General features: G+C 47.2%; 1 protein-coding gene across 1 annotated transcript in view; it reads right to left on the bottom strand.

The window, feature by feature from the left end:
- Positions 1 to 14,884, bottom strand: part of LOC146839177 (CD5 antigen-like) — a 560,873-nt gene that overhangs the window by 436,620 nt on the left and 109,369 nt on the right. Inside the window, exon 3 of the mRNA XM_085603204.1 lies at positions 6,302 to 6,619. Within this exon, the coding sequence (XP_085459330.1) occupies positions 6,302 to 6,619 (318 nt within the window). The remainder of the gene's footprint in view (positions 1 to 6,301; positions 6,620 to 14,884) is intronic.

Raw genomic sequence — 14,884 nt, forward strand, 5'->3', positions numbered from 1 at the left:
TGGTGACCACCCCCACCCACCTCGCCGGACACACACTCGACGCTGTCTTCTCATCCAGCAAGGACATCGTCTTCAGCCACGCCACCGGACTCCACTGGACGGACCACAGCTGCGTCCACTTCACCTTCAGAAGATCCACGATCCACCACCACCAGCAACAGGTTGCTCGAAGAAACTGAATCAAGATCACAGCAGACCAGCTCGGCGCTTCCCTGAGCCAGCACCCTCCCACCAGCTCAGCGAACCCCAGCCAGGCCGCCGACAACCCCACGACGAACCGCAAGAAGGCCCCATGGTTCACCGACGAACTCAAGAGCTCCAAGAAGAACTGCCGAGCCCTCGAGAAAGCCTGGAGAAGGGAGCCAACACCGGACAACATGACCACCCTCAAGCTCGCCACCCGGAAGCACCATCAACTGATCCACGCCACCAAGAAAACAGCATTCAAGGACCGGCTGGACAACAACGCACACAACTGCAAGGAACTCAACATCGTGAAAGAGCTCTCCAACCCCAACGCCGGAAACAACGACATCACCCCGTCGCAAGACCTCTGCAACTCCCTCGCCTCCTACTTCCACAACAAGATCGCTGACATACACAACAGCTTCAGCCCACAAACAACGCTCCCAACGACCGCACCAATGCCCCCCACCACCACCCTCAGCGCCTGGACCCAGATCAACACAGAAGACACCATCTGCACGATGAACTCTATCCACTCCGGATCTCCGACCGACCCCTGCCCCCACCACGTCTTCAACAAGGCCGACGCTGTCATCGTACCCCACTTGCGGGACATCATCAACACCTCCTTCGACACCGCCACCTTCCCTGAGAGCTGGAAGCACGCCGAACTCAGCGCTCTACTAAAGGAACCAACAGTGGACCCCACCGAACTCAAGAATTAACGCCCCATCTCGCTCCTCCCGTTCCCAGCCAAAGTCATCGAGAAGACCGTCAACAAGCAGCTGGCCGCCTTCCTCGAGACAAATGGATCCCTCGACCCCTCACAGTCTGGCTTCCGAGCCAACCACAGCACCGAGACCGCCCTCATCGCTGCCACCGATGACATCCGAGCCCTGCTGGACAACGGTGAGACAGCGGCCCTCATCCTCCTAGACCTCTCCGCGGCGTTCGACACTGTTTGCCACCGCACCCTAGTGCAGCGCCTCAGCAACATCGGAATCCAGGAGAAGGCACTGGAGTGGATCATCTCCTTCCTCGCTGGAAGGACACAGAGAGTCCGCCTACCTCCGTTCAGATCTGCAGCCACGGAAGTCATCTGCGGCGTTCCTCAGGGCTCCTCACTCAGCCCCACCCTCTTCAACGTCTACATGGGCCCCCGTGCGGCCATCGCACGCCAACACAACCTCAACATCATCTCCTACGCGGACGACACCCAGCTGATCCTCTCCCTGACCAACGACCCCGCCCCCGCCAGAGCCAACCTTCACGATGGGATGAAAGACGTAGCCGAGTGGATGACGACCAGCCGCCTGAAACTGAACTCCGACAAGACGGAAGTCCTCATCCTGGGCTCCTCGCCCTCCGCCTGGGACGACTCCTGGTGGACCCCCGCCCTGGGCACCGCACCCAAACCGACAGACCACGCACGCAACCTGGGCTTCATCCTGGACACCTCCCTCTCCATGACCAGACAAGTCAACGCCGTCTCCTCGTCTTGCTTCAACATCCTGCGCATGCTACGTAAGATCTTCCGGTGGATCCCCACCGAGACCAGGAAGACGGTCACCCCGGTCCTCGTCACCAGCCGACTGGACTACGGCAACGCCCTCTACGCTGGTACCACCGCAAAGCTCCAGAAGAGACTCCAGTGGATCCAGAACGCCTCAGCCAGACTCATCCTCGACATCCCCCGACGCAGCCACATCTCCGGACACCTGAGAGACCTGCACTGGCTCCCCGTCAACAAGAGAATCACCTTCCGTCTCCTCACCCACGCACACAAAGCCCTACATGATCAAGGCCCGAGCTACCTCAACAACCGCCGCAACTTCTACGCTCCCAAACGCCATCTCCGATCAACCAGTCACGCCCTCGCCGTCGTCCCCCGCATCCGAAGAGCGACAACAGGAGGAAGGTCCTTCTCCTACCTGGCCGCCAAGACCTGGAACTCTCTCCCAACCGACCTGCGCCTGACCCAAGACCACCTCTCCTTCAGGAAGAAGCTCAAGACCTGGCTGTTCGAGAAGTAGCGGCACCCACCCCTAGCGCCTTGAGACCCTCCGGGTGAGTAGTGCGCTCTATAAATGTCTTTGATTGATTGATTGAACTGCTGTACAAGGAAGTATAATCACTCTGGATGGAAAGGAAAGAAGTGAAGATGGAGGAGGTGTCATCACACTGGATGGAAAGGGACGAAGTGCTGTAGGAGGAGGTGTAATCGCCCTGGAGGGAAAGGGATGAATTGCTCTACAAGGAAGTGTAATCACTCTAGATGGAAAGTGAAGAAGTGAAGATGGAGGAGGTGTAATCACACTGGATGGAGATGAAGAAGTGCTGATAGAGGAGGTATAATCACACTGGATGAAAAGGGATGAAGTGCTGTAGGAGGAGGTGTACTCACACTGGATGGAAATAAAAGAAGTGCTGTAGGAGGAGTGTAATCACACTGGATGGAAAGAAAAGAAGTGCTGTAGGAGGAGGTGTAATCACACTGGATGGAAAGGGATGACATGCTTGATGAGGATGTTTAATCACACTGGATGGAAAGGGAAGAAGTGCTGCCAGAGGAGGTGTAATCACACTGGATGGAAATGAAGAAGTGCTGGTAGAGGAGGTGTAATCACACTGGGTGGAAAGGGATGAAGTGCTGTAGGAGGAGGTGTAATTGCACTGGAGGGAAAGGGATGAATTGCTGTAGGAGGAGGTTTAATTACACTGGACGGAAAGGGACGAAGTGCTGTAGGAGGAGGTGTAATCTCCCTGGAGGGAAAAAATATGAATTGCTGTAGAAGGAAGTGTAATCACTCTGGATTGAAAGGGAAGAAGTGAAGATGGAGGAGGTGTAATCACACTGGATGGAAAGGGACGAAGTGCTGTGGGAGGAGGTGTAATCCCACTGGATGGAAATGAAGAAGTGCAGGTAGAGGAGGTGTAATCACACTGGATGGAAAGGGATGAAGTGCTGTAGGAGGAGGTGTAATCACACTATAGGGAAAGGGATGAACTGCTGTACAAGGAAGTATAATCACTCTGGATGGAAAGTGAAGAAGTGAAGATGGAGGAGGTGTAATCACACTGGATGGAAAGGGACGAAGTGTTGTAGGAGGAGGTGTAATCGCCCTGGAGGGAAAGGAATGAATTGCTGTACAAGGAAGTGTAATCACTCTGGATGGAAAGGGAAGAAGTGAAGATGTAGGAGGTGTAATCACACTGAATGGAAAGGGAAGAAGCGGTGCAGGAGGAAGTGTCATCCCACTGGATGGAAAGAGAAGAAGTGCTGTTGGAGGAGGTGTAATCACACTGGATGGAAAGGGAAATAGTGGTCCAGGAGGAGGTGTAATCACACTGGATGGAAAGGGAAGAAGCGTTGCAGGAGGAAGTGTCATCACAATGGATGGAAAGAACAGAAGTGCTGTAGGAGGAGGTGTAATCACACTGGATGGAAAGGGAAAAAGTGCTGGTGGATGAGGTGTAATCACACTGAATGGAAAGGGAAGAAGTGCTGTAGGAGGAGGTGTAATCACACTGGATGGAAAGGGAAGAAGTGCTGTAGGAGGATGTATAAACACATTGAATCGAAAGGGAAGAAGTGCTGCAGGAGGACGTTTAATCACACTGGATGGAAAGGGAAGAAGTGTTGCAGGAGAAAATGTCATCCCACTGGATGGAAAGAGCAGAAGTGCTGTAGGAGGAGGTGTAATCAAACAGAATGGAAAGGGATGAAGTGCTGGTGGAGGAGGTGTAATCACACTGGATGGAAAGGGGAGAAGTGTTGTTGGAGGAGCTGTAATCAGACTGGATGGAAAGAACAGAAGTGCTGCAGGAGGAGGTGTAATCACACTGGATGGAAAGGGATGATATGCTTGATGAGGATGTTTAATCACACTGGATGGAAATGGAAGAAGTGCTGCCGGAGGAGGTGTAATCACACTGTATGGAAATGAAGAAGTGCTGGTAGAGGAGGTGTAATCACACTGGGTGGAAATGGATGAAGTGCTGTAGGAGGAGGTGTAATCGCACTGGAGGGAAAGGGATGAATTGCTGTAGGAGGAGGTGTAATCACACTGGACGGAAAGGGACGAAGTGTTGTAGGAGGAGGTGTAATCGCCGTGGAGGGAAAAAGATGAATTGCTGTACAAGGAAGTGTAATCACTCTGGATTGAAAGGGAAGAAGTGAAGATGGAGTAGGTGTAATCACACTGGATGGAATGGGAAGAAGTGCTGTAGGAGGAGGTGTAATCCCACTGGATGGAAATGAAGAAGTGCTGGTAGAGGAGGTGTAATCACACTGGATGGAAAGGGATGAAGTGCTGTAGGAGGAGGTGTAATTGCACTATAGGGAAAGGGATGAACTGCTGTACAAGGAAGTATAAATGCAAAAACAACAATTGATGGACAGAATGCAGAACAATGTCATACATTCACCCCAGTACAGAGATCTGGGCCTAAATCCATCGTTTTTTTGCTCACCATGCCATTCCAGTTTGAACCCAGCCATATGCAAATCAGTCTTGACCCTGTGCCCCATGGGAACAGTCCAGCCCGAACTGCCAGGCCAGGTCCTCCCTGGACTGGAAACAAGCATCCTAGGACCGGTTTCGGGCTTTCAGCCCTCGTCAGCCAGGATAGCCTGATTCCAGTGGCATGGAGAGCAAGGGACTCACGTCTGAGCATACCCTTCCCGCTCGGGGTGACAAATGCAAAAACAACAATTGATGGACAGAATGCAGAACAATGTCATACATTCATCCCAGTACAGAGATCTGGGCCTAAATCCATCGTTTTTTTGCTCACCATGCCATTCCAGTTTGAACCCAGCCATATGCAAATCAGTCTTGACCCTGTGCCCCATGGGAACAGTCCAGCCCGAACTGCCAAGCCAGGTCCTCCCTGGACTGGAAACAAGCATCCTAGGACCGGTTTCGGGCTTTCAGCCCTCGTCAGCCAGGATAGCCTGATTCCAGTGGCATGGAGAGCAAGGGACTCACGTCTGAGCATACCCTTCCCGCTCGGGGTGACAAATGCAAAAACAACAGTTGATGGACAGAATGCAGAACAATGTCATACATTCACCCCAGTACAGAGATCTGGGCCTAAATCCATCGTTTTTTTGCTCACCATGCCATTCCAGTTTGAACCCAGCCATATGCAAATCAGTCTTGACCCTGTGCCCCATGGGAACAGTCCAGCCCGAACTGCCAAGCCAGGTCCTCCCTGGACTGGAAACAAGCATCCTAGGACCGGTTTCGGGCTTTCAGCCCTCGTCAGCCAGGAAGTATAATCACTCGGGATGGAAAGGGAAGAAGTGAAGATGGAGGAGTTGTAATCACACTGGATGGAAAGGGACGAAGTGCTGTAGGAGGAGGTGTAATCACACTGGATGGAAATGAAGAAGTGCTGGTAGAGGAGGTGTAATCACACTGGATGGAAAGGGATGAAGTGCTGTAGGAGGAGGTGTCATCGCACTGGAGGGAAAGGGATGAATTGCTGTACAAGGAAGTGTAATCACTCTGGATGGAAAGGGAAGAAGTGAAGATGGAGGAGGTGTAATCACACTGGATGGAAAGGGATGAAGTGCTGTAGGAGGAGGCGTAATCACACTGGATGGAAAGGGAATAAGTGGTGTAGGAGGAGGTGTAATCACACTGGATGGAAAGGGATGAAGTGCTGCAGGAGGAGGTGTAATCACACAGGATGGAAAGGGATGAAGTGCTGTAGGAGGAGGTGTAATCACACTGGATGGAAAGGGCTGAAGTGCTGCAGGAGGAGGTGTAATCACACTGGATGGAAAGGGATGAAGTGCTGTAGGAGGAGGTGTAATCACACTGGATGGAAAGAACAGAAGTGCTGTAGGAGGAGGTGTGATCACACTGGATAGAAAGGGAAGAAGTGCTGTCGGAGGAGGTGTAATCCCACTGGATGGAAATGAAGAAGTGCTGGTGGAGGAGGTGTAGTTGCACTGATAGTTCATACAACTTAGTTGGGAGCACTCAAAACCTCCAAGAGAAGGGTGATCATGAGGTTGAAGATGGGGTTGTCCTGTACTTTCCATTGCCTGTTTTCCATTGAGTTTGGGTTCCATGGCAGTCGGAAGTTGTTTTGTAGTTCTTACCTGTGCAGTTCACTGCTGCATACCTCCTGTCATAACAAAAGGTCTGAATCTTTTTGTTGTAAGGACACTGCAGCAAGTTATTTTCATCGCCTTTGCACTGGACATCAGAAATCACAACTCTGTCATTCTTTTGTGCCCCGAAGGCTGAGGCTGGAGGGACTGAAATTGGAACTCCACAGTTCAGCTCTTTACACACCACAGTGGCATCTTTCATGTCCCATTGCCTGTCACAGACTCTTTCCCAGTCGTTAGTCACCGACACCTGTACAATCCCAGCACAGGGGGTTTTGGATCCTGTCAGTCGAACACTTGCTGTGTCTTAAAAGAAAGAGATAATATTTATAGATAAACAGTTATATTTATTCAACAATATCAAGTTCTTTTTTTCCACTGTCTAACATAATTAAAGGAATAGAGAGACAGCAAAATAAAGAGGTATTAATCATACTTATGCAGACACTGATTACTTCTGAAGTCAGAGGTCAGTTCCTATCACACTGTTCTGCGTTAAAGAAATGCCTCTAAAGTGTTGACACTTAAATCTTATTACATGCAATTAACTAATTTTCCAGCTCATACAGAAAGCGCATGATCGGGAAAAAAGCCTGTAGACACCATCCAACAGATTAGTCCAACAGGATTTGTTACATAATCTTGGAATCAGTGGTAATTCACTGATGCAGAAAGAAGATTTCATTCACAAACACATTTCTTATGTAAGGTTGGAAAAACAATGGGCCTAAGTATGGATAATGCACATTCTGGCTTCTCTTCAAGGCATGATAGTACCTTGTCCTTGTCAATGGTTGAACATCCTTCACATTTACATATTTGCATTATAATTAACCCTGGGCATAGTTTGCGAAGTAGCGCTACGCTTAGCTACGCAAAGTGCACTTCGCGAGCTACGCGCAGCACTTCACGAACTGCGTAGTACCCTGTTCGCACTGTGCAAGATGCCGTTTTCAATGATTGCACAGTGCGGACAAGCATCCGGCACTATGCAATCATTGAAAACGGCATCTTACACAGTGCGAGCTGTAGTTTACTGCCGCTCGAGTAGATTTTTACTCGAGCTGCAGCTTTCTCAACGCGGACTGGTAGTTTCTCATCGTGAGCGGTCGCGTGCATATACGCGACCACTCGCAATGACAAACCTGACCTCCCCGCGTTGAGAATCTCACCGGGAGGTTTATTTACCACGCTCGCGATCGCCAACTTGATGTTGCTGATCGCGAACGAGGAAAAAGTCTCGCTGGGTTGTCATTTTGCTTGCTTGCAGTCGCCAACTTGAGGTTGCGGACCGCGAGCAAGCAAAAAATGACCGCTGCACTACGCAAAGCTACACTACACGTGTTTGCACTGTGCTACATGCAATTTGCGTAGTGCGAAGTAGTGCAAACTTCACAAACTACGCGAGCGTAGCGTAGTGCTTTGCCCAGGCTTAATTATAATAACACCAGTAGCAACTGGTCTGGATCAATTTCCATCAATGATGCACAGTCCTTGGCAGAGGATTTTAACAGATGTTTTTCGAACTCATATTAACGATTTTCAGTGCATCAGACAGACAAATAAAATACAAAAATCTGCAACACAAAAAAGTTAATTTGTGACACTCTAGTTTTAGAAACTAAATCAAAGACAGCCGTTAGGGATCTGTTATTCTTAGGAGTTCAGCTGCAGCACTGAGAGAGAAAGCAAGTATGTTGACAAGAAGAGTGGGGAATGCACTTTCAAAACTACTTTTCAGGTGGAGAAAAAACGTATTCAATGGAATGGACATTATAACCTCATGTTGGACATGACCGTTTTACAGGGTCAGCCCCTAAATTTTTGCTTTCACCCTCCTGCTTTCTGAACCCATTTCTGTAGGCTGTTAGGATTCTGAACACTTTACATCTGCTAACCAGAGCTAAAGTGATTTTTGCCTCTCCCTTTAAACATGGTGAAATTGCCTACACCCGATTGGCACATTTAATTTACTTGCAACTCTCCAGTAAAGTAGTGTAATATATTCCCAGGGCCTGTAAATTAAATGCTACTAATGGGTCAGAAGCACATGAGAGGCTTTTCCACATGGTGTGGGGCTGCCCAGTCATCCAACGATACTGGCTTAAAATATCCAGGACCCTCCTGGAGGGGTGGGTCTGACAATTGGGGCCTCCCCCAAAATTGCCCTTCTTGGTCTCCTGGATGACATGGGTGGCCCGAGGGCTGACAGAAATCTGTAGGGCTGGGAAAGCTACTGGCAAAATGTGACATCGCCAAGCATTGGAAGGCGCTGTATGCCCCACTCCCCTTCATGAGGGAATGGAGAGCAGGTGTGGACAGATGTGTCAAATTAAAAGGACCCATCTACTTAGCACGTGGATGCCCCAAGAAACGTTCTGAACTTTGGGGACGATGGTGGGCATACTACTGAGTCAGCATGGGGAGAGCCCAAGTTGGGGAAGAGGTTCCATGCAGAGGGAGGTTTTACTGTAACTGGCCCCTGGTGTCCCCTTGAATGGACTGCAAAGGGTGTATCTTTTACGTGCTGAGTTTTCCAAAAGCAATAAAATGTTATAAAAAAAATCTGACTGCTTTTTGCCAAACTAGCATTGGGTTCAGCACAGGTTTATGTGGGGTGTGTGTGTGACTTTACCCAAACACCAATGTTGGTTGCTCTTTGAGCAGGGCTTGTGTGCAGTACTTAGAAAGACAGTGATAGAGAGTGTGAGGGTAGGTTGTTATGTCAACAAGCAGATATCAGCTCTCCCTATTTTTATTAAGGTTCAGCACAATTACACACCAGCAATAAGTTTATGTTACGGATCTGAAAGCTTTAGCGCGTGAACTGTGTACAATCTCCTCCTCTGTAAGAAATAAGCAGCAAAGAGATAAAAGCAGTTCTACCATTTCCATCCCTCTCCCTCTGAGTCAGTACCAATGTGTGCCCTTTTCTGTGTGTCGTGGAGCTGGCATGAAGAAGCAGGTAGGGCCCATCTGGGCACCAAACAAGCCAGATTCCCTCAGTATTCTTGGAGTCCCCGCATCATTCCCTCCTACAGTAGGGTCTCAGTGTGAACCGGCTATGCGGGATCCTAACGAGGAGTGTATAGGAGTGTCAGATTCAGGAGATATGAAGGTGTCCATATGATGGCAAGGATAGCTGTCCAGGATCTGGCCATATCCAAAGTGCCCACTCTGCACCTGGCTTCTTGCAGTAGCATTGAATCAAAAAGGAGCTACAGAGGGAAGACGTGCCAGAACACCCTCCAATCAACTACAGTTTCAACAAAAAAGAACTGGCACCATGTAGCATAATCTTGTGTAATCTGGAATGAGTGGAAGAAAGAATACTTTATCAAAAACCTCTAGTACCCGTTAAATCATATGGTATAACCCCATCCAGTGTGCTACCGAAATTTAAAATTGCAAAGACAACAGAAAAGGCAGAAACAAGAAAGTGTAGGGTCAGTCCACAGGTTAAATAAACAACTTTGCTCACTCTACACACACCCTCAATCTCAGAAAGAAAGTAGGTAAGAAAAATATGTAAAGGGAGAGAAAGTATCTCACGTGCGCACCACCAGAGGAGCTACTGGTTGGTTCTCACCAGCTTGCCCACGTCTATTTCATCATTGATAGCTTTCTCATAAGAAAAAAATGAAGTGTCCAGTGCAAGAAGATACAAAAACACAACAAAAGAAATGTGTATTGTGAAAACAGAAACACAAACAATGTGCCAAAGAAGACAAAGAAGGGGTTAGACTCACAAATATACTTTTATTCTTGTAAGGAGTCTATCCCGATGTTTAAAAACACAGCATGTTGATTACCTTATTAATGACGGCCAACATGTTTCATTGCCAATTAATTTGTGGCAAATTCATCAGGGCAATAGAGGTCAAAAAATCCCCTCCCTGGACACATAACAATAAAAAGGACTGACGAACACAAAGAGACAACATACAGCTTAGTTAGTTCAACGGGATGTCCTCAATAAAACTCATATGTATATTCATAATAATCATGGAAAAAATTCCATGACTCTGAACTCAGGTATATTACCTAGTTGGAGCTATGGGCCCACATACCAGCCACCAACCAGTCACAGGGGCGTATAACCTGTTTGCTTTCGCCTCCCTGTTCAACAAAGCACGACCGTTGCTAATGCCTGCATCTGTGAAGAGAATGTAAAAATGTCGGGGATTGGTCCCTAGTATCCACACCAACGCTATTCATCTTATGAGACAAAGATATTCCAAATGTTAACCTTCTCATAGTGTGAAATTGTTATGGTTATGGTTACCTCTTAGTACGTTTCTTACCCAAGTTGACAGTGGTGTCCCAAGTTCTATACCTATATTATCTGAAACCTTTTATCCTCCAGGAATATTCTATCTCTCTGTCCTCCTTTTACATGTAAATGCAATTTTAATGTTCTATTTATAAAGGTGCTCTTTATTTTTAGAGGCTAAAATATAGATGGGAGTGACGTTATTGTTTGCCATAATATTCATGATGTAGGATAAGATGTTTTCTTTTATCCTTTTATGTTTTCCTGTTCCCTCCTTCCCTCTCTCCCTCAATCACACATAAAAGACTTTAATGGTTTTTCCCTAGCTTTTCAATACAGAATGTTCCTTGGTGACTCATTATTTTAGATTCATTTTTATTTGTATTATGCTGTATATAATGGATTACAAAAAGTTTGGTTTAAAGAAGACAGAACCAGGCAGGTTTATGTTATATGTATTTTGTAAAGTGTACTATCACATGCAATATTTGTGACACTATATTTTTGTCCACAGAATATGGATTTCCTTGATATTCTGTCAGACAACCAGGCCAGTCGCACAAAGACTGGTTCACTCAGTAATAAACCAGGTTTGACATCCACCAGAAAAACATTGCAACAAATACCCCCTACAACATTGGCATTGTGACGCAAAAAAACTCAAGGGGGACAATGTTAATGTTTTTATCCCCAAATTACAACATAATATGTCAAGCCATGCTTTAAGCGGTCCAAGAATGAAAGCAACAGACATGAGGTACACAATCTGGATAACTGGGTTTGACTCCCTACAAGAATGTAGGGAACCTGCTCAAGATGGTGGGTCTAATAAATATCTTGATAACCAAGGACCCCTCCTAAAACCATAGGGGATGAACCGAGTCACTCTATGCAACTTTCAATGCAATGACACATACACAGTGTACAAGCCATCTGTCTTATGACATCATCCAAGTAGTCCAGCTCACATGGTCAGATCAATTAATCGTACATTTCTCTATCACATCCACCCTCAAAACCCCCCTAGACCAGACCAGCACCTCACAGGAGCTGGAACAAGGAGGCCAAAAATCTTTCGCCCACACCCTCACTGCCTCTGCCCCTGATGCCTCTTCCACCTTTGAGGTGGCTGTCAACACCTCAACTTATGCATCACTAACTGCACCAACATTGCCACCCCCTCAAAGCTGGCAGACCAGGCAGACCCAATGAATACACCTGCTGGATCACCCCGGAACTTAAGCCCAAAAAAGTACATGCAAATGACTGGAAATGATCTGGCACACCAGCAAGGAGACAACTTCAAACTGTCTCTCAATAAATACCACTGTCTTCTGGGGAAAGCAAAAAAGGACTCTCTGGCCACCATCCTCGAAGCCAGCTTCAACCACAGTAAGGAACTCTTCAGCATCATCAAAGAGTTCTCACACCCCCTAGCATCTCCCTGCTGCCTTTCCCTGCAAAAGTTCTGGAAAAAACAATCAACCAACAGTTCACAAACTACCCTGAGAACCCATCCAAATCAGGGTTCCATTCAAATCACAGCAAGAAACCGCCCTACTTGTAGCCAACGACAACATCAGTTCTTTCCTAGACCAGGGAGAAACCGCAGCCCTAATCTTCCTCGACCTCTCAGCAGCCTTCGACTCCGTGTCCCACTACTCCCTCTTAAAAAGACTACAACAGATGGGGATCTAGGAGATGCCCTCAAATCGGTCGCATCTTTCCTCACCGGAAGAACCCAGAGCATCCACCTCCCACCCTATTCCTCGGGCCCAAAGAACATCATCTAAGACGTCACTAAGAGTTTTCACTGAACCTGACCCTGTTCAACACATACATGGCCCCTCTGGCCAGACTGATCAGATCCTATCTGCCGACCCCATGAACACCAAAGCCAACATCCACAGGTGCATGACCAGCATCGCCAGCTGGATGCAAAACAACTGCATCGAAGTCAACACCAACAAAACGGAGGCACTCATCTTCGGAAGCAACACATCTCCATGAGATGATGAGTCCTGGTGGCCAGCAGAATTGGGCCCCCTCCCACACCCTCAGAACAAACTAGGAAGCTTGGCATCATACTCAATAGCAATCTCACAATGAGAATACAAATAAACACAATGACCTAAACCTGCTGCTTCACTCTCCGATGGTCCAGAAAATCTTCAAGTGGCATCCCATCAGCATCAGACGCACTGTCACTCTGGCCCACATCACCAGCCCTGCACTACTGCAACACCCTCTATATTGGCGTCACCTCTCGGCTGCTGAACACACTTCAGACCATCCAAAACACAGCAAGCAGCTAGGCTCATCTTTGAACTACTGAGGAGAACCCACAACACCCCTCACCCCTCATCTCAGAATACTCCACTGGCTCCCTGTCCACAAGAACTTCCAGTTCAAAATGCAGACCCAAGCGTACAAGGCCCTGCACAATGCAGGACCGCCTACCTTAACCACAGGCTGAACTTTCATCAACCCCTCAGACATCTGCGTTCCTCTTCCCTCACTCTTTCTCACACTCCTCACTTTCCATTGAAGCAGTAGCAGTGGTTGCTCCTTCTTACAACTGGCCACCAAGACCTTAAACAGCCTCCCCATCCACATCCAGACGTCCTCATCCCTGCAGGAGTACAGAAGCGGGCTAAAACCTTGCTGTTCGTCTGACCAGGCCTAGCAGCAACTACCCCCAGCGCCTGGATACCCACACAGGTGATAAGCAGTGCTTTACAAATCTGAATTGATTGATTGATTGATTGATTGATTTATTGGTTGATTGGTTGATTTCCACCAATAGAAAGTTGAACATGGTGGAATTATAGCTTAATGAGCTTTTGGATTGGGGAAAGTACAGTTGTGTCAGAATCTAATAGATGCAGAGTACAGATCAAGGAGGAATAATTTTGGACTGTACGGAATAACAGAGGAAATGGAGAAAGGCAAAATGATGTCTCTGTTCAGAAACTTGTTTTTGAAACAGTTGCTGAAAACATAATTTAAAGAAAACTCCGAATATAAAGAAAATACCATCAAACAGAAATGTTGCTTTCCAAGCAGACAAGTCTGCAAGACGGAAACATGACAGTTAGAATAATGAGGGGAAAACAGCAGAGTTTTAAGAACCGGAGGACCTGGCAATCTTTCTGGACACATTCTCACAAATTAAATGGTCATGACATACAACAAACTTGGCACTAGACACTCCGATTGAGGAGGTCCAAGTAGAGTGTTGGAGGGGATAGACATAGCATTCTCCTTTGAAAGACAGACCACATACTTGAGGAAGGAGCAATAAGAACTACCAAGACCCACTGATCGATGCCTAAGGAAAGTATTCAGACTTGTAGTTATTTTTGGTGTTTGATTGTTTTTTATTTCAAGAAGTTTGTATATTGTCGGCTAATCCCTAGATGGCATTAGTACAGGACCATACAGGGGAGTCAACTCTGATACTAATCAAACAACACTAAACACAATGCAGAGAGAGGATGGACAGTCAGACATGGTTGAACCCAAGCAGGACATAAATACTGGAACTGCGGCAAAATGTTCTTGTCACGCTTTATTAAGCATACATCCTCATTAACAGTCGAATGTGTCATAATTCTTGAGCAGAACAAAATCAAACATAACACCAGAATATCACACTGACAGCCCTAGTCCTAGATTTGAGCGTAGGCCTAAAAGCACTGAGAGTGGGTGACATGGGACATATACCCACAGTTAAAAGTAAAGGAGTACATCTGGTGCATAATGAAAAGATGTGTATAGCTACATATTGACAAGAGTAGAGAGAAGAATCCAAATACCACCAGCTTAAAACATTTGAGTCACATAATCCCGATCACATAACAGGAGGAATGTGGAAATAATGATCCTTTCCCATCCCCTAGATTACGAAGACTCCTAAGGCACCCACATTGCAACCCTTCGCACACACAGTCCACAGCCAATCATGAAGCGCCAAAGAAACAGGAGATTATGACCTAACCACTAAGGATATTGACCAGGAACTTTAAAGGCATGTTCAGCAGCAATATCCTAATAATAGATGAAGCATTAATTCAGGAGACGCTCCTACTCCACTGTGGAATGAGACTGGAAGGGCAGGGTATTTAAAATGTGCAGACACATCTACGCACCCACAAACAGGCCTGTGGCAGAAAATATGGAGTGGCTATGCTAATTATGAAGACTCTCTCCCATAAAGTACAGATGCCTTGGACAGACCTTGAAGGATGATACATGTCTGCAAAGCTCAGAGCAATGGGGAAGATCCTAATAGTGGG

This window comes from Triturus cristatus, chromosome 4_2 (assembly GCF_964204655.1).
Source record: "Triturus cristatus chromosome 4_2, aTriCri1.1, whole genome shotgun sequence".
Taxonomy (NCBI): domain Eukaryota; kingdom Metazoa; phylum Chordata; class Amphibia; order Caudata; family Salamandridae; genus Triturus; species Triturus cristatus.